Raw genomic sequence first — 23,261 nt, forward strand, 5'->3', positions numbered from 1 at the left:
TGTAATTCCAGCTACTCAGGAGGCTGAGGCAGGAGAATTGCTTGAACCCAGGAGGCGGAGGTTACAGTGAGCCGAGATTGCGCCATTGCACTCCAGCCTGGGTAACAAGAGCGAAACTCCATCTCAAAAAAACAAACAAACAAACAAGAAACGTACCGCCTTTGCAGGGTTGGCTGAGGTGGCTCAGGTCTGTCATCCTAGCACTTTTGGAGGCTGAAGCATGATCACTTGAGGTCAGGAGTTTGAGACCATCCTGGCCAGAAGGTGGCGGTTGCAGTGAGCCAAGATTACCCAACTGCACTCTAGCCTGGGTGACAGAGCAAGACTGTTTAAAAAAAAAAAAAAAAAAAAAAGCGTACCTCCTTCGCTCTCCTGATCCTACCTTGTACCTTGTTTGTTTTTCCTATCTGCTCTCCCAGCTGTAATGAAGGCCCCACGAAAGCAGGACGCTTGTGTCTGGTCCATGGTGGTGTTCCCAGAGCGAGCTGCATGTGTGGGTGGTCAGCATGTGTGAGCTGAAGGGGCTGCCTAGACAGCCATGAGGAGCGAGTGTGGCCCATGTGGAGCCACACGCAGGAGCTGCCCTGCTGCCCCTCGCTTGTGTTTTTCTTTGCAGTAGCCTAGGATGGAGGCTGGAACTGTCATGAGAGCTTGTTTAACTTAAGACCATTTATTCTTAAGTGGGAGAGAAAAATGATATTTCAGCAGAAGCAGCACTACCCAAAACGAAAACTTACAAAATGAGACTACCAAGAAAACTGTAGGTGCCGGGCGCGGTGGCTCAAGCCTGTAATCCTAGCACTTTGGGAGGCCGAGGCGGGTGGATCACGAGGTCGAGAGATCGAGACCATCCTGGTCAACATGGTGAAACCCCGTCTCTACTAAAAATACAAAAAATTAGCTGGGCATGGTGGCGCGTGCCTGTAATCCCAGCTACTCCGGAGGCTGAGGCAGGAGAATTGCCTGAACCCGGGAGGCGGAGGTTGTGGTGAGCCGAGATCGCGCCATTGCACTCCAGCCTGGGTAACAAGAGCGAAACTCCGTCTCAAAAAAAAAAAAAAAAAAAAAGAAAACGGTAGGTATAAAAATTTGGTTTTTCTTCCCCACACCCCCCAACTTTTATTTTTATTTTTTATTTTGGGAGACGGGATCTTGCTCTGTCAACCAGGCTGGAGTGCAGTGGCACAATCTTGGCTCACTGAAACCTGTGGGTTCCAGCCATCCTCCCACCTCAGCTTCCTAATTAGCTGGGAGTTTGGGCGTGTGCCACTGTGCCTGGCTAGTTTTTGTATTTTTTGTAAAGATGGGGTTTTGCCATGTTGCCCAAGCTGGTCTTGAACTCCTGAGCTCAAGTGATCTGCTACACCTTCGCCTCCCAAAGAAAGCACTGGGATTACAGATGTGAGCCACTGGAGGCCCCTTTTGTTCTTTTTTTCTTTTTTTTTTTTTCCCCCTGAGACGGAGTTTTGCTCCGTCACTCAGGCTGTGGAGTGCAGTGGCACAATCTTGGTTTACCAAAACCTCCGACTCCCTGGTTCAAGCGATTCTCCCGCCTCAGCCTCCCAAGTAGCTGGGATTACAGGCATGCGCCACCACACCCAGCTAATTTTTGTATTTTTAGTAGAGATGGGATTTCACCATGTTGGCCAGGATGGTCTCAATCTCCTGACCTCGTGATCTGCCCAGTGTGGCCTCCCAAAGTGCTGGGATTACAGGCGAGCCACTGTGCCCAGCCTTGTTCTTTATCTGTAAATTGTATACTTTATTTGTGGAAGACGAATTGGGATTACGTATCGTGTTAACAGTTTATTGGGTTCTTTTCGATTGAGTTTTGAAATCTGGAAGTGTCTTTAAAATTCAACTGCCTGTAACTCCTTTGAAGCTAATAATAGTGCTACTTGTTTGTCTAGTATCTACCTTTGTAGGCTGAATGGATGTCTGTTTCTCATATACCAATATGTTCATGGCTGCTGTATGCGTCTCAACAAATTAGTGGATTAACTCAGTACAGGGCAAAAATCAAGCATTGCCAGTATCCTATCTCAGGCCCCTGCTTATGGGTCAGTGGAGCATTACTGAGGCTTCTCTACTGATTGAGGAGAAATAGTAACAGAATGAAATACGGTCATTGCCTTCTCTGTTTTCTTTGGGAGAGGGGACCCTAGTCATTCTTGTAAGTTGATAAACTTCTGAGATAGGAGATAAAGGAAATCTGTCTCAGTGTCCCCTGTTTACATACATTTTGATAGGATCTTGTCCTTACTCTGCATTTCTGCCTCTGAGGATTCTCTGGTGGCTGCTTGGGGCCACGCATAATGTTGGAGTGTGGAGGCATGCTCTCGGTGCTGGAAGGGTCCGTGAGCCGGGCTGCTGTTCATAACTCTGCCTTCTTGGCTTCTTGGTGGCCCTGTCTCATAGGAGCTGTTGTTCCCTCCCTTGGTACCCAAGCACTGCTCCTCTTTGTTACCACCCAGCGGTCTCTGCGCCAGTTCTGCAGAGCTGCCTTGATGCAGGCAGTCCCTCACTGCTCTCTTCCCCCTGGGAAAGTTCCAGGTGCAAGAATGATGTAGAGAAACTGAATTGTGTGAGTTCCAGCCTAGAGTTTATATCAATTCTATTTCCAGAGATGTGCAATTTGACATATCATTATGACAGAATAGCTTAAGTATTCTTTTTAATAATTCTGTAATCAGAAAATATATTTATCAACAAATTGCATAATACTGAAAAGTGGAAGGAAACATAACTGCTCTCATCAACCAAAATGTTGAAGCATATTTCCAGCTTTTTTCCTTTGTGAAACTAAAGCACTTCCAATGAAGAGTTGTGCATCATGAGTCTGGTAATCAAAGGTGACAGTCCCTGCTCTGCTCCCCTTCGGACTTGCATCAAGGCAACCTTTGCCCTTTGAGGTGTTGCTGTTTTTTTTTTTTTAAAAGACAGGCTCCAGGCTCTCGCTCTATGGCCAGGGCTGGAGTGTGTTGGTGTGATCTCAGTTCGCTGCAACCTCCGTGTCCCTGGGCTCAGGTGATTCTCACGTCAGCCTCCTGCGTAGCTGGGATTACAGATGCGAACCATCATGCCCAACTAATTTTTTTTTTTTTTTTTGAGACAGAGTTTCACTCTTGTTACCCAGGCTGGAGTGCAATGGCGCGATCTCGGCTCACCGCAACCTCCGCCTCCTGGGTTCAGGCAATTCCCCTGCCTCAGCCTCCTGAGTAGCTGGGATTACAGGCACGTGCCACCACGCCCAGCTAATTTTTTGTATTTTTAGTAGAGACGGGGTTTCACCATGTTGACCAGGCTGGTCTCGATCTCTTGACCTCGTGATCCACCCGCCTCGGCCTCCCAAAGTGCTGGGATTACAGGCTTGAGCCACCGCGCCCGGCCCTTTTTTTTTTTTTTTTTTTTTTGAGACCGACTTTCACTCTTGTTACCCAGGCTGGTGTGCAATGGCGCGATCTCGGCTCACCGCAACCTCCGCCTTCTCGGTTCAGGCAATTCTCCTGCCTCAGCCTCCTGAGTAGCTGGGATTACAGACACGCGCCACCATGCCCAGCTAATGTTTTGTATTTTTAGTAGAGACGGGGTTTCACCATGTTGACCAGGATGGTCTCGATCTCTTGACCTCGTGATCCACCCGCCTTGGCCTCCCAAAGTGCTGGGATTACAGGTGTGAGCCACCGCGCCCGGCACGCCCAACTAATTTTTATATTTTTAGTAGAGATGGAGTTCCCGTGTGTTGGCCAGGGTGGTTCTTGAACTCCTGGCCTCAAGTGATCCACTCATCTTGGCCTCTGAAAGCTCTGGGATTACAGGCTTGAGCCACCGTGCCTGGCCTTTCAGCTGTTGCTTCTATTTATCTATACTTTAAAAAGTAACTTGCTTATTTTGCTAATTTTAGAACTCTCAAATTAATGTATGTTCAGTTTTATCTGTGGAAGATGGTGAAGATTTAGCTTTCTTACCCGCCCCCCTCTTACCTCCCATGTTACCTCCTGATTTCTTCCCAATATTGCCAATATTGTGGTGGTTTGATGATCTATTCTAGAACTTAGTGGCTGAGAAAGTGACAACCTGTATTTGTTTACAGTTTTGTAAGTGGGACATGGTTGCCAGGGTTAGCTTGTTCCTCTGCTCCATGTGATTCCAGCTTGTTGGTACTGGCTGCCAACTGTGGGAGCTCAGCAGGAACTATTGGCCATGGGCCTCATTTCTCCCTACTATGGTCTAACCCATGGCTGCCTGTGCTTCCTTGCAGCATGGTGGCTGGTTCCGTGAGGGAGGAAGTGAGACCTGCCAGTTGTTTTAAAGCTAGAGTGAGAACTGTCATTATTTTTGACATGTTCTTTCTCTTTTTTAAATCCCTTTTGCTCAGTTATAGCAAGTCCCCACTTTTGCCATGTTCTGTTGGTAAAAACAGAGTGCCTTAAGGGAGTGGAGAAATAGACCTTCATCTCTTGGTGGCAAGAGTGTCAAAGAATTGTTGGCCATCTTTATTTACCTTTTATTGCTGAGTTCTTGCTCCCTTGCGCAGGGTAGAGTGCAGTGGCACGATCATAGCTCACTGTAGCCTCCAAGTCCTGGGCTCAAGCAGTCCTGCTTCAGGCTCCCAAAGTGCTGAGATTACAGGTGTGAGTGTGAGCCACTACACCTGGCTAATTTTTGTTGGCTGTCTTTGCTATACTTTTATAGCAAATTTTGGTTTAAATGAATATAAATTGTTACATTGTTCAGCTAAACCATACACTGTGATGGATAATATTTACTTATGTGTTTTCCTGGTAGTAACAGTTTTTGTGTTGGCTTAATTTTCCATGCATCTGTTACTAATTCAGCCTAAGGTTTTTTCAAATGAACTGTATAAAAAGCATGTGAGATGGCCAGTTACATTAGATTTGTCATTTCCTTTTTTCTTTTTTCTTTTTTTCTGTGATGACCTTTCTCCCAGAGCTGTCTTCCTGCTCCAGATTGGACTCCTCCCTATTCTGCTGCACAGCTGTTGATATCATCTTCTGAGATGGACCATCTGTTTTTTGGATTTCATGTCTTCCTTAGCTTACCTTCATGTTTGATGATACGTGGTCTGGTAGTTATCTTAAATTATGTTCGAGGCAACTTTTTTTTTTTTGAGAAGGAGTCTCGTTCTTCTTTCCCTGGCTGGAATGCAGTGGTGTGATCTAGGCTCACAGCAACCTCCGCCTCCCGGGTTCAAGCAGTTCTCCTGCCTCAGCCTCCCGAGTAGCTGGGATTACAGGCATGTACCACCACGCCTGGCTAATTTTTTTTTTTTTTTTTTTAGTAGAGATGGGGTTTCACCATGTTGGCCAGGTGGTCTCAAACTCCTGACCTCAGGTGATCCACCTGTCTTGGCCTCTCAAACTGCTGGGATTACCGGTGTGAACCACTGTGCCCAGCTGTATATTAGTAGTTTTTGAGACAGGATCTTGTTCTGCACTCCACTCAGGCTGGAGTGCATCAGTGTAATTAAGGTTCACAGCCTCTACCTCTTGGGCTCAAGCGATCCTCCCACCTCGGTTTCCTGAGTAGCTGGGACTACAGGCATGTGCTACCATACCCAGCTAATTAAAAAAAATTTTTTTTGGAGTTGGGGTACTTGCTGTGTTGCCCAAACTGGTCTCAAACTCCTGGGCTCAAGGGATCCTTCTGCCTGGGCCAACCAGAGTTCTGGGATTATGGGTGTGAGCCACTGTGCCCAGCCAAGATTTGATATATATATATTTTGGAGCCGGAGTTTTGCTCTTGTTGCTCAGGTTGGAGTGCAATGGCACCATCTCAGCTCACTGCAACCTCCGCCTCCTAGGTTAGAGCCATTCTCCTGCCTTAGCCTCCCGAGTAACCAGGATTACAGGCATGCACCACCATGCCTGGCTAATTTTGTATTTTTAGTAGAGACAGGGTTTTACCATGTTGGCCAGGCTGGTCTTGAATTCCTGGCCTCAGGTGATCCACTTACCTGGGCCTCCCATCGTGTTGAGATTACAGGTATGAGCCACTGCCTCTGGCTGACCTTTTTTTTAATTGAGATAAAATTAACATAACATTTGTTGTTAAACCATTATAGAGTGTACAATTCTGTGGTGTTTTTGGTATGTTCAGTGTTGTGCAATAGTCGCTGCTTCCTAATTTCTAAACATTTCAACAACTCAGTAAAAAACTCTGTACTGTTAAGCAGTCACTTTCTGTCCTCTCCTTTCCCAGCCCCTGGCAGTCATTCTACTTCTGTCTTTACGGATTTGCCTATTTTAGACATTTTACATAAATGGAATCATACAGCATGTGGCCTTTGTATCTATCTTCTTTCACTTAGCATAATGTTTATGTTGTAGCGTAAATCAGGACATCGTTTCTATTTATGACTAAATATCCATCGCATGGATGGACCATTTTGTTCAACCATTTATCAGTTGATAAACATTTGAGTTGCTTTCTGCTATTGTGAATGTTGTTGCTATGAACATTCTTGTACAAGGTTTTGTGTGTGTGTGTGTGTGGTTTTTTTTTTTTTTTTTGTATTTTTTTAGACAGTGTCTCGCTCTGTTGCCAGGCTGGAGTGCAGTGGCTCAGTTTCAGCTCACTGCAGCCTCCGACTCTCTGGTTCAAGCAGTTCTCTTGCCTCAGTCTCCCAAGTAGCTGGAATTATAGACACACACATGCACCACCACACCTAGCTAATTTTTTATATTTTTAGTAGAGATGGGGTTTCACCATGTTGGTCAGGATGGTCTTGATTTCCTGACCCTGTCATCCACCTGCCTTGCTCTCTCAAAGGGTTGGGATTACGGGCGTGAGCCACCTTGCCCAGCCAGGTTTTTGTATTTTTGAGATGGAGTTTCACTTTTGTTGCCCAGGCTGGAATGCAATGGCATGATCTCAGCTCACTGCAACAACCTCCTCCCGGGTTCAAGCAGTTCTTCTGCCTCAGCCTCCCAAGTAATCCTCAGCTAGGATTACAGGCGCCCACCACTACACCTGGCTAATTTTTTATTTTTAGTAGAGTTAGGGTTTCACCATGTTTGCCAGGCTGGTCTGGAACTCTTGACCTCAGGTGAGCCACCATGCCTGGCCTTTTTTTTTTTTTTTATTTGAGATGGAGTTTCACTCTTGTTACCCAGGCTGGAATGCAATGGTGCGATCTCGGCTCACTGCAATCTCCGCCTCCTGGGTTCAGGCAATTCTCCTGCCTCAACCTCCTGAGTAGCTGGGATTACAGGCACGTGCCACCATGCCCAGCTAATGTTTTTGTATTTTTAGTAGAGACGGGGTTTCACCATGTTGACCAGGATGGTCTCGATCTCTTGACCTTGTGATCCACCCGCCTCGGCCTCCCAAAGTGCTGGGATTACAGGCTTGAGCCACCGCGCCCGGCCTTGCCTGGCCTTTTTAAAAAAATTTTTTGAGACAAGTTCTCACTCTCTCACCCAGGCTGGAGTGCAGTGACATGAACTTGGATCACTGTAGTTACCACCTCCCTGGCTCAAGCGATCTTCCCACCTCAGCTTCCCGAGTAGCTATGACCACAGGCACATACCACCACATCCAGCTAAGTTTTGTATTTTTTGTAGACAGGATTTTGCCATGTTGCCCAGGCTGATTTCGAACTCTTGAGCTCAAGTGATCCTTCTGCCTTGGCCTCCCAAAGTGCTGTTACAGGTGTGAGCCACTGTGCCCATGGAATTGTTTTATATGAGAACAGGTTTTACCATCATTCAGTGATAGCAGGGCTGAAATATATTTCAGGTAGACTAGTGTGATATGTTAGAAAATAAAGGAATATTAGGTGTGTATAAATCATATTTGCAAACTTGGGTTTTCTATTTCAGTCTCTTCTGCCCCTGGAGGAATGGGTTGGAGCTTGGTCCCTCCCAGAGCCTGGCTCTGGGGAATGTCCTGTAGATCTCACTACTGTCCTCGTGTCGAGACCTCCCCAGGGTGACTGCTTAGTTGGATTCACAGAATTACAGAGTGGGCTTTAGCTGACATCTAAGCCAGTGGGCAAGATGAGGGCAGTGAGGCCTACTGTGTTTGAAGTGTTAAAGCCCGCCAGAAATGCACACTGGGGCTCAGCCAGCCCCAGTGCAGGAAGGAACAGTCTTCTTGCCTCCCCACTGCCCTCTACCCTTTCTCTTTTCCTGGCATAGCTACACTTCTTACTTTCTGCGTCTTCCTTCTAGAATATAAGCACCTTAAGAATAAGGAATGCATTTTGTTTATTGCTCTATTTCCAAGTGCTGGAGCAGAACTTGGGTGGGACTCAGTGAGTGGTTCTTTATTTTATTTTATTTTATTTTTATTTATTTATTTATTTATTTATTTTAGATGGAGTTTTGCTCTTGTTACCCAGGCTGGAGTGCAATGGCGTGATCTCGGCTTACTGCAACCTCTGCCTCCAGGGTTCAAGCAGTTCTCCTGCCTCAGCCTCCTGAGTAGCTGGGATTACAGGCACACGCCACCATGCCCAGCTAATTTTTGTATTTTTAATAGAGACGGGGTTTCACCTTGTTGACCAGGATGGTCTCAATCTCTTGACCTCGTGATTCACTTGCCTCGGCCTCCCAAGGTACTGGGATTATAGCTGTGAGTCCCCATGCTCAGCCTGAGTGAGTGGGTTCTGAATGCTGACTGTTCTTGTCTTGACCCTTCCCCCTGCTTCTGGAGCGGAGCCCCTCCCCTCATGTTTGAGACCTCCCAAGGTCCATGTGGGCTCAAGTAGGGGCTGCTCCGCCTCCCTAGCCCTTTAGCAGTCAGGTCATATTGCATGTATTCTGTGAAATGTGAATAATTAGTTATATATTTCCAAAGGACTTATTTTAAAAAACAGCAGTGTGATGCTTAACTCTTCCCACCTCTGCCACCTGTGTTCTTGTCCCCCTTTGAAAACCACTGATAACTCACATTTTTTTTTTTTTTTGGATTGAGATGGAGTCTAGCTCTGTTGCATGGCTGGAGTGCAGTGGCAAGATCTTGGCTTACTGCAACTTCCGCCTCCTGGGTTCAAGTGATTCTCCTGCCTCAGCCTCCTGAGTAGCTGGGATTACAGACCTGCGTCACCACACCCAGCTGATTTTTTGTATTTTTTGTATTTTTTGTATTTTTTTTTTTGATATGGAGTTTCGCTCTTGTTACCCAGGCTGGAGTGCAATGGCGCGATCTCGGCTCACCGCAATCTCTGCCTCCTGGGTTCAGGCAATTCTCCTGCCTCAGCCTCCTGAGTAGCTAGGATTACAGGCACGCGCCACCATGCCCAGCTAATTTTTTGTATTTTCAGTAGAGACGGGGTTTCATCGTGTTGACAGGATAGTCTCGATCTCTTGACCTGGTGATCCACCCGCTTCAGCCTCCCAGAGTGCTGGGATTACAGGCTTGAGCCACCGCGCCTGGCGATTTTTTGTATCTTTAGTAGAGACGAGGTTTCACCAGTTGGCCAGGCTGGTCTTGAACTGTTGACCTCATGATCTGCCGGCCTTGGCCTTCTAAATTGGTGATATTACAGGCGTGAGGCACCGCTCCCGGTGCACTGATAACTGTTAACTACTAATTTATGTTTTAACTTTCACATTTTTATTTTTCACCTGAGTGTTTACATATTTTCATCCTTTTAATAATGATCGTATTACATTTGTAATTTTAAGAGGAGTTTTTTTTTTTTTTTTTTTTTTTTTTAAAAGATGTGGTTTCACCATGATGGCCAGGCTGGTCTTGAACTCCTGACCTCAGGTCATCCACCCACCTCAGCCTCCCAAAGTGCTGGGATTACAGGCGTGAGCCACAGCGCCCAGCCAATTTTAAGAGATTTAAAGAAGAAGAATATTTGTAAACAAGGGGAATTTTTGGGTTAGTAGCCTTCTTCCTACAACATCTCCAGTACAAATTTGATTCCTCTAAGAAGGCTTCCCGAGGTTTGACATCTCTAACTCTAATCCCTTCTGTTCTTTGTCCTTGTGATTTTACACCTTTCTTTTGTGAAAGAGATATGCATATTACACTCTCTGGCCAGGTTTGGTGGCTCATGCTTGTAATCCTGGCACTTTGGGAGGCTGAGGTGGGTGGATCACCTGAGGTCAGGAGTTTGAGACCAGCCTGGCCAGTGCTGCAAAACTCCGTCTCTACTCAAAATACAAAAAAAAAATTAGCCAGGTGTGGTGGTGTGTGCCTATAGTTTGAGCTGCTTGAGCGGCTAAGGCAGGAGAATCACTTGAACCTGAGTGGCAGAGGTTGTGGTGAGCCAAGATTGTGTCACTGCATTCCAGCCTGGGAGACAGAGCGAGACTCCATCCCAATAAAAAGAAAGAAACTCTCAGTCTATGCAAGATGTATTTTGCCTTTTTTTTTTGAGACAAGGTCTTGCTCTGTCCCCCAGGCTGGAGCATAGTGGTGCTTTCTCAGCTGTCTGCAATCTCTGCTGCCCAGGCTCAACTTATCTGCCTGCTGCAGCCTCCCAAGTAGCTGGGATTACAGGCGTGCACCCAGCTAGTATTTATATTTTTTTGTAGAGACACGGTTTCACCATGTTGCTTAGGCTGGTTTTGAACCCCTGAGCTCAAGTGATCTGCCTGCCCCAGCCTCCCAAAGTGCTAGAATTACAGGCATGAGCCATTGCACCAGCCCTTGCCTCATGTTTGAATGATAATTTACCTGGGCATAAAATTGTGGACACTTGTGGTGGCACTAGGTGGGCATTTATTTTCCCTTAATGCTTTCTTGCTTGATTGTTTGATTGACAAACATTCTTGCTCTGTAGCTCAGGCTGCAGTATAGTGGCATGATTATAGGTCACTGCAGCCTCAAATTCCTAGGCTCAAGTGATTCTCTTCCTTCAGCCTCTGGAGAAGCTAGGATTGGCTTCTAGTACTATGGGTGTGTACCACTGTACCTGGCTAATTATAAATTTTTTGTAGAGATGGAGTCTTACTATGTTGGCCACGCTAGTCTCAGACTCCAGACCTCAAGTGATCCTCCCACCTCAGCCTCCCAAAGTGGTGGGATTACAGGTGTGAGCCACTATGCCTGGGGAAGATTTTCTTTTTTTCATGTTCTGTCATTTCAATACAATGTGTCTAGATGATTTGTTTTCGTTTATTTTGCTCAGAGCCTAGGGTGCTCTTTTAATCAGAATACCTAATTTTCCTTTCATCTCTGGAAAATGTTTCACCTCTTGGAAATTTGTGGCTCAAGCTTGTAATCCCAGCACTTTGGGAGGCTGAGGCAGACGGATCATTTGAGTCCAGGAGTTCAAGACCAGCCTGGGCAATGTGATAAAACCTCGTCTCTACAAAAATTACAAAAATTAGCCACTGTGGCGGTGCATGCCTGTAGTCCCAGCTACTTAGGAGGCTGCGGTGGGAAGATTGCTTGGGCCCAGGAGTTGGAGGTTCTAGTGAACTGTGATGGGACCATTGCGTGTTAGCCTGGGCAGCAGAGCAGGACCCTGTCTCAATTTAAAAAAAAAAAGAAAAATTGTCTTTCCCTCATCTTTCCAAGTGTCTGCAACTAGAACTGCATTGGAATGTAAGCTCCTTGAAGATAGAGTATTTTTTGGGGTCATCACTGGGACCACAGATACTCACCTGGTGAAGAAGAAGTCCTCTGCCTGGTAGTGCCACCTTTTCCTCCTTAATGTTTAAAAGTACCCTACAAGGTGGGTCCTCTGTCCCTAGGACGTGAAGTGAGGACGAGTGGTGGAATCACTTGGCCAGAGTCCCATAGCTAGTAAGTGGCAGAGCTGGGATTCTAGCCCAGGGAGCAGCCTCCACACTTGGTGCTCCTAATCACTGTAGCCAGTTCAGGAAGCCTGGCTTCCTTCTCTGTGCAGGAAGCCCAGTAAAATTTACCATTTTGACCATTAGCATTTAGTTCTGGCCTGGCACAGTAGCTCATGCCTGTAATCCCAGCGGTTTGGTAGACCGGGGCGGGTGGATCACGAGGTCAGGAGTTCAAGACCAGCCTGGCCAACATGGTGAAACCCTGTCTCTACTAAAAATACAAAAATTAGCTGGACACGGTGGCAGGTACCTGTAATCCCAGCTACTCGGGAGGCAGGAGAATCATTTGAACCTGGGGCGCAGAGGTTACAGTGAGTCAGGATCATGCCATTGCACTCCAGCCTGAGCGACAGAGTAAGACTCTGTCTCAAAAAAAAAAAAAAAAAAAAAGAGCATTTAGTTCTGTGGTCTTAGTGCATTCACATTGTTGTACAACCATCACACCATCCATCTCCATAACTTTATCTTCTCAAACTGAAACTCTGTTCCATATTCCCCGTCCGTCTTTCTCTTCCCCCAGCCTCTGGCACTCACCATTTTACATCCTGTCTCTATGAATTCTGCTATTCTGGGGGTCTCATGTAAGTGAAATTTTACAGTATTTGTCTTTTTGTATCTACCTTATTTCACTTAGCCTAGTGCCTTCAAGATTCATCCATATTGTAGCAGATATCAGCATTTCCTTCCTTTTTTAGCTGAATGCTATTCCACTGTACAGATAGTCTACATAATACTGCTTATCTATTCATCTGTTGATGGACCCCTGGCTTACGTCTACCTTTTGGCTACTGTAGCAGGGCTCCTATGAACATGGTTGTACAAATATCTCTTCTGGTTCCTGCTTTTAATTCTTTTGGGTAGACAGAGTGTTTTTCACCTTGTTTTTTTCAGTGTTATAATTCCAGCACCTAAAAATCAGTGTCTGGCACATAGTAGGCACTTTATAAATATTTGAAAGAATGAAACATTTATGAATGTTCTATCTTAGTTTATCTTACATGGTTTTCATCTCCTTATCAGTCTTTTTTCCTTGCTGATTCACTCAGACTTATCTTATATTTTTAGCAGTGCTTGGTCTGCTATATTCAACTCAACAACTGAGTTTTTTTTAAAGATGGAGTTTCACTCGTTACCCAGGCTGGAGTGCAATGGCGCGATCTCGGCTCACCGCAACCTCTGCCTCCTGGGTTCAGGCAATTCTCCTGCCTCAGCCTCCTGAGTAGCTGGGATTACAGGCACGCACCACCATGCCCAGCTAATTTTTTGTATTTTTAGTAGAGACGGGGGTTTCACCATGTTGACCAGGATGGTCTCAATCTCTTGACCTCGTGATCCACCCGCCTCGGCCTCCCAAAGTGTTGGGATTACAGGCGTGAGCCACTGCACCCGGCAACAGCTGAGTTTTTAATTTCAATACCTGTTTTTTTCTCCAAGTCTGCAAATCATGTAAACAGTAATTTCTTGTTCTTCTGTAGAAGACCTTCCATACTGTCTTGTGCCTGGCTCTTGAAGAATCTCCCACTAGCTGGTGGGGGGCTGTGTTTACCTCAGGGACATCTCTCAGTGGCTGTCCCAGGGGAAGGGGAGTGCCCAATGAGAAGTTCTCAGGTTGCTTTGCAAGGCGTACCAGTGTCACTCATTCTAGACTTGTTTTGATGTACATTTTTTGGTCTCAGGATTTAGCCTTCTTAGGCAGAGGCTTGGGGGTTCAGATTTCTCAAGAGTGGCTCTGTCACCCCAGTGGCCTCTGGTGGGTGTTTGCTGAGGGCCCAGTCCTTGGGTGGCTTGTAGAAGGGCTCAGGTGATGATGACAACATTGTGACCACAGATACTCACCTGGTGAAGAAGTAGTCCTCTGCCTGGTAGTGCCACCCTTTCCTCCTTAATGTTTAAAAGTACCCTACAAGGTGGGTCCTCTGTCCCCAGGACATGAAGTGAGGACGAGTGGTGGAGTCACTTGGCCAGGGTCCCACAGCTAGTAAGTGGCAGAGCTGGGATTCTAGCCCAGGGAGCAGCCTCCACACTTGGTGCTCCTAATCACTGTAGCCAGCTGTTCTCCAGGACTCCTCTCCATTGGGCTCTGTGCAGGAAGCCCAGTCAGGCCTAGGCCCCTGTTCTGCACCTTTGCTCTGTATTCCAGCTGCCAAGCCCCAGCTCTTAAAGCCTGGGGTCCTGCCAGCAGCCTGTACCCTATGAGGCTCAGACTGCTATTCCCTTTTCATTTCTAGACCTGGAGATTTTCTTTTTTCTTTTTTTTTTTTCTTTCTGTGACACAGCCTCAGGAGGTCCAGATGACATATGCCCCGACCTGGAGATTTTCTTACTTTGTGTTAGGCGACGTAGCTGGACAAGTTCTGTATTAAGTACACACTAGCCTGGGAGGATGTGTAGGAAGATCATGATGAAGATTGCCTCTGGGGGATAGCAAATGGAGTTTACATGTTGGAAATAAGGCAGACTTTGTCTTTGTGTGCTTTATGCATTCACTCCTCACCAGACTGGTGGGGGGCAACACCTGGAGGTAGAGTGCTTATATTTAAGTGCTGCCCCTTTGCTTCCCCGCTGTACAACCTGGGTGTCGCAGACCCTGCACCTGTGGAGTGGAAGAGTCACGCCTACCTTACAGTGTTGTGGATGTGGCGGTGGACAGTCTGCCTAGGCGACCCTGGCCTCTTGGTCTTGGCAGCCCCATGAGGGCTGGCTCCCATTCTTCCTTTCCCCTCCTAGTTCTCAGGTTTGGAGATTGTCTTCAAACCATAGTGCCACAGAGGAAGCACTAAATATACATTTGTAACGTTTATAGTGGTTATTATTTGTAGTTGTTTTCTTTCTTGTAAAAACTAGAAGCAAATGTGGCAGAATACAGAAAATTGTCTTTCAAGGTGGTGTGTACATTCATTTGCCCTATTGTTGTTCATACTTTTATAAAATTAAGAAAATATCCACTCCCTGCATTCGCCAACATTAGAAAGATTGTTAAACCCGAGTCTGGTGGCTCACACCTGTAATCCCAACACTTTGAAAGGCCAAGGTGGGTGGATTGCTTGAGCCTAGGAGTTTGAGACCAGCCTGGGCAACATGGTGAGACTTTGTCTCTACAAAAGCACAAAAGTTAGCCAGGCATGGTGGCAAGTACCTGTAGTCCTCCCAGCTGCTCAGGAGGCTGAGGCAAGAAGATCACTTGAGCCTGGGAGGCAGAGATTACAGTGAGCTGGGATCATGCCACCGCACTCCAGCATGAGTGAGACAGTAAGATGCAGTCTCAAAGAAAAAAAACCAAAAAACAAAAAAGAAAGATGGTTTGGGTTGGGTGCAGTGGCTCATGCCTGTAAACCCAGCGCTTTGGGAGACTGAGATGGGAAGATCCCTTGAGCCCAGGAGTTGTCGTGGGGTGTCCCCTATGGCTGTGCTGAGGCACTGGGTCTGAGAAGTAAAGAGGCGGAACACAGGACTGGAAAAAGACAGCCGGGCTTAGGGGGGCCATGCCACTTAAAAGCAGAGACAGGCGAGGCCCTGAATGTCCAGAAGTGTCTGTATTTATTAGGTACAAAGCAGGGGGAAGAGTTGTGAGGTCATTTATAGGCTTAATGATAGGGCATACATAATCAGGTGAGTAGCAAGTGAGGAGGGCACTCCACTAGGTCACTTAGTCAGAGAGGTGGGCTGTGTGCAGTAAGGGGCCGTGCCGTGCGCAGTAATAGAGGGTCGTGCACAAAAAGGGGGTCCACCCCCATTAGGTCACTGAGGCAAGGAGGTGAGCTGTGTGCAACAAGTGCCGTGTGCAACACTTCTTATTTGGGGGCTGGAGACTTCAAAGGATTCCTATAGAAGGATGCTGTAAACCAATGCAGTGAGAGCTGTCGGAGTATACTTTTCTCTAAGATCCTTTTAGGAGGATGATTTGAGCCGGCACAGTAGTGAGAAAAGCTGACGGGGTATGGCCGCCATGGTGCGCTTACACCAGAGGGGTTCTTCTCCCTCGGTTCTTCACAGGATCTCAGGCCTGAGGCCTCCTTTCCGCCAGAGCTGGATGCGAGGAACTGCCAGTCCTTTTCAGGAGGAATAGCTTGCTCCACGCCGGCCATGCAGCGGGTACTGAGTGGTGCCGTCTAGGCCCTGACCTGCCATGTAGCACATGCGCTTTCAGGCTGGGGCGCTACCGTCTGGGTCATTGGTTCTTGTCCTGGTCTGGCTGTTTTTCCCATGTACTTGCTTCTGCTCTGTGACTGCTCTAGGCATTCCTCTCATTAGAAACTACTATATGATTATACAGAAGGATTCTATAAATCACTGTGTCTATACAGCTCCGACTACTATCTGTTATATGATTATATAGAACTAAGTATGATTATATATATAAGCTAGATAAAAGTAAGCAGTAAGTTATACTTCAGGCACTAATTGTGCCTGGGGTCTGCACAGCTTTCCTTCCTCAGTGCCCATGTCGGGGGTTACCCACAGAGACCAGCCTGGACAATATAGTGAGATCCGTCTCTGCAAAAAAAGGATTAAAAAGTTAGCTGAGCATGGTGGTGTGTACCTATAGTTTCAGCTATAGGTGGGAGGATTGCTTGAGCCCTGAAGGTAGAGGTTGCAGTAAGCTGAAATTGTGCGATTGCCCTTCACTCCGGCTTGGGTGATAGTGAGATCCTGCCTCAAGGGGGGAAAAAAAAATTATTTGGCAGGGTACGGGGGGGTCATGCTTGTAGTCCCAGCACTTTGGGAGGCCGAGGTAGGATTGCTTGAAGCCAGGAGACTAGCCTGGTCAACATGACAAGACTCTATCTCTACAAACAATTTTATTTTTACTTATTTATTTTTGAGATGGAGTCTCAGTCTGTCACCCAGCCTGGAGTGCAGTGGTACAGTGTTTGCTCACTGCAACCTCTGCCTCCTGGGTTCAAGCAATTCTCCTGCCTCAGCCTCCCAAATAGCTGGGATTACAGGTGTGTGCCACCGTGCCTGGCTGATTTTTGTATTTTTAGTAGAGTTGGGGTTTCACCATGTTGGCCAGGCTGGTCTTGAACTCCTGACCTCAAGTGATCCATCTGCCTCGGCCTCCCAAAGTACTGGGATTACAGATATGAGCCACCTCACCCAGCTGCTGAACTTCTTTAATCTGTACATTTCTGTCTTACCAAATTGAGGAACTTTTAGAGGGGCATTATTTTCTCCAAATATTTTTTCTGCCTTTTTTTTTCCGCCTTTTTTTTCCCTCTCCTTCTGGGAGGAACTCCAGACACTTTAATATTGTTTCACAGATAGGTGAGGCTCTGTTTTCTTTTTTGTTTTCTCTGTATAGTTTTGCTCTGTAATCCAGGTTGTAGCACAGTGGTGCAATCATAGCTCACTACAGCCTTGATTTCTTGGACTCAAGTGATCTTCTCACCTCAGCCTCTCAAGTAGCAGGGACTAAAGGCACACACCACCATGCCTGGCTAATTTTTGTGTGTTTTGTAGTGATGGGATCTCACTATGTTGCCCAGGCTGGTCTCGAACTCTTGGACTGAACGATCATCCTGCCTCAGCCTCCGAAAACCTGATCATATTCCCTTTAAGATGGCTTCATCTTTGTGCCTTTTTTTTTTTTTTTTTTTTTTTGGTCCAGCAGCTAGAATCTGCTTTCAGTTATTTCATAAGCTGGGCTGCTTGGAATCAGCCTGGAATTTGGGCAGAATTTATATGCAGAATTTGAGGCTCCCCTCTGGGATTCTCTCGATATTTCCCCCCTTATTTTATAGCTGTTACAGTTGCTTCAAACTCTCTTCAGTCACACATTTAAAAATGGAGTTCACCCAGTGTTGTTCCCTGTCTTTCAGGCTTTGGTTCCATCCATTTTCTCCCTGCTTTTGGTTGCTCTCAGTTCCTTCAGGAGGTGGTTTTTTATTTATTTTTATTTATTTATTTTTCTGAGACGAAGTTTCACTCTTGTTACCCAGGCTGGAGTGCAGTGGCGCGATCTTGGCTCACCGCAACCTCTGCCTCCTGGGTTCAGGCAATTCTCCTGCCTCAGCCTCCCGAGTAGGTGGGATTACAGGCACGCGCCACCATGCCCAGCTAATTTTTTGTATTTTTAGTAGAGACGGGGTTTCACCATGTTGACCAGGATGGTCTCGATCTCTTGACCTCGTGATCCACCCGCCTCGGCCTCCCAAAGTGCTGGGATTACAGGCGTGAGCCACTGCGCCTGGCCAGGAGGTATTTTTTTATATTTTGTCCAGGGTTATAGTTTTTACCTGTGGGACAGTTGGTATGATATGATCTGGAAGAGGAACTGACTTTGATCTACCTTTTTAAGAAATTATGTGGGTTAGACAAAACACATTTGGGTGTGTTTTGGTGTTAAAAGTTGTCCAGAGTGATGAAGCTGAACTAGGACTTTTGTGTTTTAAAGGTTTTATGTTTGCTCTTTTCTTCCTGTCTCCTTCCTCCGCTGTCTGCTTTTTGTGGAGCCTGTAAGTTGTAGACAACAGCATCCCCCTATTGCTACACATCAGGTGTGTCCACATCTTGGACCGTATAGCCCTGCTGCCTGGGCATCCTGTGCATTGCAGGAGATAACGTAGCAGCATCCATGACCACGACCCAGCATAGGTCAGGGGCCACCCCCTAGAAGTAATGAAAAATGCTTCCAGATGAGGCTAAGTGTCCCTGGGGAACAAAACCCTCCCATTTGAGAACTGCTGCTCTAATCCACTGGCATCTGTGGTCCTTACTGTACTCAGCTTTTTCCCAGTGTCTGTTGGTTTCTGCCTTTTCAGAGGGCTCTTGGAGTTTGTCATGGTGTATGCTTGAGAGATGCCTTCCCAGCTGGGGCGCACTTACCTATTCCTTATTCCCGGCTGTGTTTTGGGGCTCTGGCCCCTTCAGTAGGTGTCTCAGATTAGGGAATGTAGCTTTGCACTGAGGACCCCACACCACCACACTGCAGCCAGAGTTGCCTTCCTAAACTGCCCTCTTCTGCACTTGGGCCTCATTGGCCAGTGTGGCGTACTGGCAAAGTAACCTGTGTTGTGGCTCAGCAGTGTTGTCCTCAACTAGTTAATATTCAGGTAGTAGCTAAAACGTGTCATGTTACTGCTGTGTTCTTTCATTTTGAATTTGGGCCTGAACATGGAGGGGAGTAGTGGACTGAGACAAGAACACTGGCTTGAGCACAGCCAGACCTGACCAGGAATGCTTTCACCTTGGAGACTCTTGGCTTTCTGCTTCTTTTTTTTTTTTTTGATACGGAGTTTCGCTCTTGTTACCCAGGCTGGAGTGCAATGGCGCGATCTCGGCTCACTGCAACCTCCGCCTCCTGGGTTCAGGCAATTCTCCTGCCTCAGCCTCCTGAGTAGCTGGAATTACAGGCACGTGCCACCATGCCCAGCTAATTTTTTGTATTTTTAGTAGAGACAGGGTTTCACCATGTTGACCAGGATGGTCTCAGACGATCTCTTGACCTCGTGATCCACCCGCCTCGGCCTCCCAAAGTGCTGGGATTACAGGCTTGAGCCACCGCGCCCGGCCCGGCTTTCTGCTTCTTATTTCCATCAACCTGGAGCTAATCTTGTGCTTGGAGTTGGGATATCTGGTTTTAAGCTTTGCTGACTGTGTCATCTTGGGCACGTTCTGAGCCTTTGCCTGAGTCCTCAGCTGTAACAGGAGGGACTGGGATGAGCTCTTGTCCTGTTAGTATTGATTTTGCTTTTATGCCGTTCCCTGTTGTCCTTTTGCATAGGCCTGGAATTATGCCATCCAACTCACACACATTCTTATTAAGTGTATCCTGGTGAACAAGTGGAAATCTGTGTTTTAGGGGTGATTGACAAATTAAGTTATGTGTCCATGGCCATGCCGTGATTTTTAGGGGTATGACTGGAATTTGCTGTCTTGACTGACTTTCGTGTTCTTCCTTTAAAAAAATGATTCCTTGTTCTTTTCTTTCAGCTTTATTTTGTGATTCTGTGTAATTTTTGTGATACTAAAACTGTCTCCTGTGATGTGAACTATTATAAAAATGTCATAAATTGCTTATAGAGAAAACTAGACCCTTCAAAGCTGTAGACGTCCTCGTATACCTATCCTAGATTTTAAATGTAACGTGTTGCTTTTTCTTTCTTTTTTCTTTTAAAAATACCATAGTGTTCTAAGAACGGAAGCATCTGGGCTGAATGGAATTTAGCATCAAGCAGAGTCCCCTTTCTGTTCAGAGTGTTGTAAAGTGCATAAAGATGAAGCAGACACCAGAAATCCTCGGCAGTACCAACGGGAAGACTCCGAGCTGTGAGGTGAATCGCGAGTGTTCTGTGTTCCTCAGCAAAGCCCAGCTCTCCAGCAGCCTGCAGGAGGGGGTCATGCAGAAGTTTAACGGCCATGACGCCCTGCCCTTTATTCCAGCTGACAAGCTGAAAGATCTTACTTCCCGGGTGTTTAATGGAGAACCTGGTGCACATGATGCCAAATTGCGTTTTGAGTCCCCAGAAATGAAAGGGATTGGGACACCACCTAACACTACCCCTATCAAAAATGGCTCTCCAGAAATTAAGCTGAAAATCACCAAAACATACATGAATGGGAAGCCTCTTTTTGAATCTTCCATTTGTGGTGACGGTGCTGCTGATGTATCTCAGTCAGAAGAAAATGGACAAAAACCAGAAAACAAGGCGAGAAGGAACAGGAAGAGGAGCATAAAATATGACTCCTTGCTGGAGCAGGGCCTTGTCGAAGCAGCTCTGGTGTCTAAGATCTCAAGTCCTTCAGATAAAAAGGTATTTAGGACACATTCTGTCAAGGGTCACATGACCTTGAGCAGTGAGCGTGGGCACCTCTTGAGGGCACCTGCATGAGTACTGGGGTGGGGGGAGGAGGGGAGGACAGGCCTTGTACTTTCAGCTGCTTGCCTGAGCCCTGGCTGTGGGTTGGAGCAGGACATCTAGGATGTCCTGGCACTGCCTCCTCAGTTCTCAGCTGGCTGCTGAGCCAGTTGAGAGGTCTAGAGAGGTGAACTAAGTTTTCAAGATTCAAATGGCTAACAAGAGGCAAACCTGTTGCCGAACGCAGGTCTGCCAGTTTCAGAGCCCTTGCTCGACAACGTCAGGCTACAGTTTTTTCATGGATCTCATCTCCAAGGTGTTCTTCAGCCTGACGTGGTCAATGGAGACATGCTGGGCTCTAGAGTACGACTTCTTAAGTCTGCACCATCTGATGAGTGGGAAGCAGAGCTGTGCAGAAGTGCTCCTGCTGTCCTTCCCCTGTGGTCCAGAGTCCACTTATTGTCTCCTCAGCCAGGTGGTCCAGCAGATGGCCTGCCTCCCGAGGCCTAGGGATGTGTCTTTTGCCTCCTGTTCCTGGTTCCCATTGCAGAGCCCCGAATGTTGAACACAAGTGAATGAGTGTTCTTATCCTAACTTGAGATGGAAAGAGGTGGTAGTGCTGCTCCATTCTGCCTGGTGGTTGGTGTTTCCATGCCTTCACGTGGCACTCAGGATGGCCCTAACACATATGAAACAACTGAGGGGTCATGGCTTTGGCAGAAGGAAGGAACTCTTGAAGGGACAGCAGTCTCTGTTCATCTGGTGGTCGACAGGGTGTTTCTCTTTGGTTGCAGCTCCTTGAAATTGTTAAAATAATGAAGAGCTTTGAGGGATAAAAAAATTTTGAGTACTCAAGAGTTGTTTAATTCTTGTTCATGTAATTGTGGTAGCAATTTTTATTTTTATTATTATTTTTTAGATAGGGTCTCTGTTGTCCAAGCTAGAGGGCAGTCGTGTGATCATGGCTCACAATAGACTTGACCTCTCAGGCTTGGGTGATCCTCCTACCTCAGCCTCCTGAGTAGCTGGGACCACAGGTGTGCACCCACTATGTGCCCAGCTAATTTTTCATTTTTTGTAGAGATGGGGTCTTGCTATGTTCCCCAGGCTGGTCTCAAACTCCTGGGCTCAAGAGATGCTTCCACCTCTGCCTCCTGAAATGCTTGGGTTATAGGTGTGAGCTGCTGCCAGCCTGCGTGGCTGTATTGAACCTCATGCTTTTGCATGGGAAGAGGCCTGTGTAAGTTGTCAGAGACCTAGCTGTTTTGTTTTGAGACAGGGTCTTGCTGTATTGCATAGGCTGTTCTTGAACTCCTGGCCCCAAACAGTGTTCCTACATCAGAGCTGGTTTTTTCTTTCTCTTCCAACTGAAAAAAAAAAAATAAACAAAAAAAGCTGGTTTTTATTACTAGCTCTGTCCCTTGGTTTTGTTAAAACTTGGGTAACTCACCTGATTTTGACTCTAAATCTGCGGAGTGGGGTCAATAAATGTAAACCTGGGTTGCTGTGCAGTAATCTGGTAGCTGTTCTGAAAGTATGTCAGGCCTGGTGCAGTGGCTCACACCTGTAATCAAAGCACTTTGGGACGTAGGAGGATTGCTTGAGCCCAGGAGTTCAAGACCAGCCTGGGCAACATAGCGAGACCCTATCCCTAAAAAAAAAAAAAAAAAAAAAAATTAGCTGGGCATGGTGGCACCATCTGTGGTCCCAGCCACTAGGGAGGCTGAGGTGGGAGGATCAAAAAAACATGGAAATGCGTCATGTGGCAGCTCATGCCAGCCGTCACCAGCATGCTTGTGGCAAGGTTTAGGGCCGTCATCCTCAGCTCACAGATGAGGCAACTGAGGCCTGAGGCAGTGGAACAGTCTACTTACGTGCATAGTGTTCTGAGGAGCAAGGCCAGGGACTCGCCCTTGGAGGACTGGGGCCATGCTGGCTGCACTCGTTCCCACTGGAGAGCAGAACTGTGAGTGGCTTGTGGGGAGGAGTTTGCTCTTGGTGGAATGTTCAGCCACAACCTATCCATGTTCTGGAGGTGGAGAAATTGAGGCTCAGAGAGCCCCAAGGACTCAGATTCCATGTGATGTAACTGGGACTTGCTCCTACTCCTCCTGGTGCCCTTGCCCTCACCACACTGGGACGGTTCATGTTGGTGACACCTGGGCTGCTGAGAACCAGTCGTCACACATGACTGAGGGCAGGGTTCAGTATGGATTTGGGATTCTGTGAGAATTCCTTTTTGACCAGTTGAATAAAGCACCATTAAAACCATCTGTTACTACTAGGTCAGGGGCCAGGCACGGTGGTTCATGCCTATAATCCCAGCACTTTGGGAGGCCAAGGCAGGTGGATTACCTGAGGTCGGGAGTTCTAAACCAACCTGACCAACATGGAGAAACCCCATCTCTACTAAAAATACAAAATTAGCCGGGCATGGTGGTGCATGTCTGTCATCCTAGCTTCAGGAGGCTGAGGCAGGAGAATCGCTTGAATCTGGGAGCAGAGGTTGCGGTGAGCTGAGCTCGCACCATTGCACTCCAGCCTGGGCAACAAGAGCGAAACTCCATCTTGAAAAAGAAAAATACTAGGCCAGGGAAATAGATTTACATAGAGATCTTTGTAATGTTGAACGTCTTTTGTATGCTATGCACTGTCCTGATCCTTTAGCTGAGAGTGAGAG

The 23,261-nt window shown here is 46.9% G+C and overlaps 1 protein-coding gene across 5 annotated transcripts in view; it reads left to right on the forward strand.

The window, feature by feature from the left end:
- NSD2 (nuclear receptor binding SET domain protein 2) overlaps nucleotides 1–23,261 on the forward strand; it is a 113,617-nt gene that overhangs the window by 13,757 nt on the left and 76,599 nt on the right. For 4 of the 5 annotated variants that reach the window (XM_074395787.1, XM_039468055.2, XM_074395786.1 and 1 more), the window contains exon 2: nucleotides 19,911–20,536. In XM_074395787.1, the coding sequence (XP_074251888.1) occupies nucleotides 19,940–20,536 (597 nt within the window). In that variant the 5' untranslated portion in view covers nucleotides 19,911–19,939. Of the gene's footprint in view, nucleotides 1–3,632; nucleotides 6,007–19,910; nucleotides 20,537–23,261 lie in introns of those variants that run through there. The other variant, XM_074395785.1, reaches the window with a different exon arrangement.

This window comes from Saimiri boliviensis, chromosome 3, assembly GCF_048565385.1.
Source record: "Saimiri boliviensis isolate mSaiBol1 chromosome 3, mSaiBol1.pri, whole genome shotgun sequence".
Classification (NCBI taxonomy): domain Eukaryota; kingdom Metazoa; phylum Chordata; class Mammalia; order Primates; family Cebidae; genus Saimiri; species Saimiri boliviensis.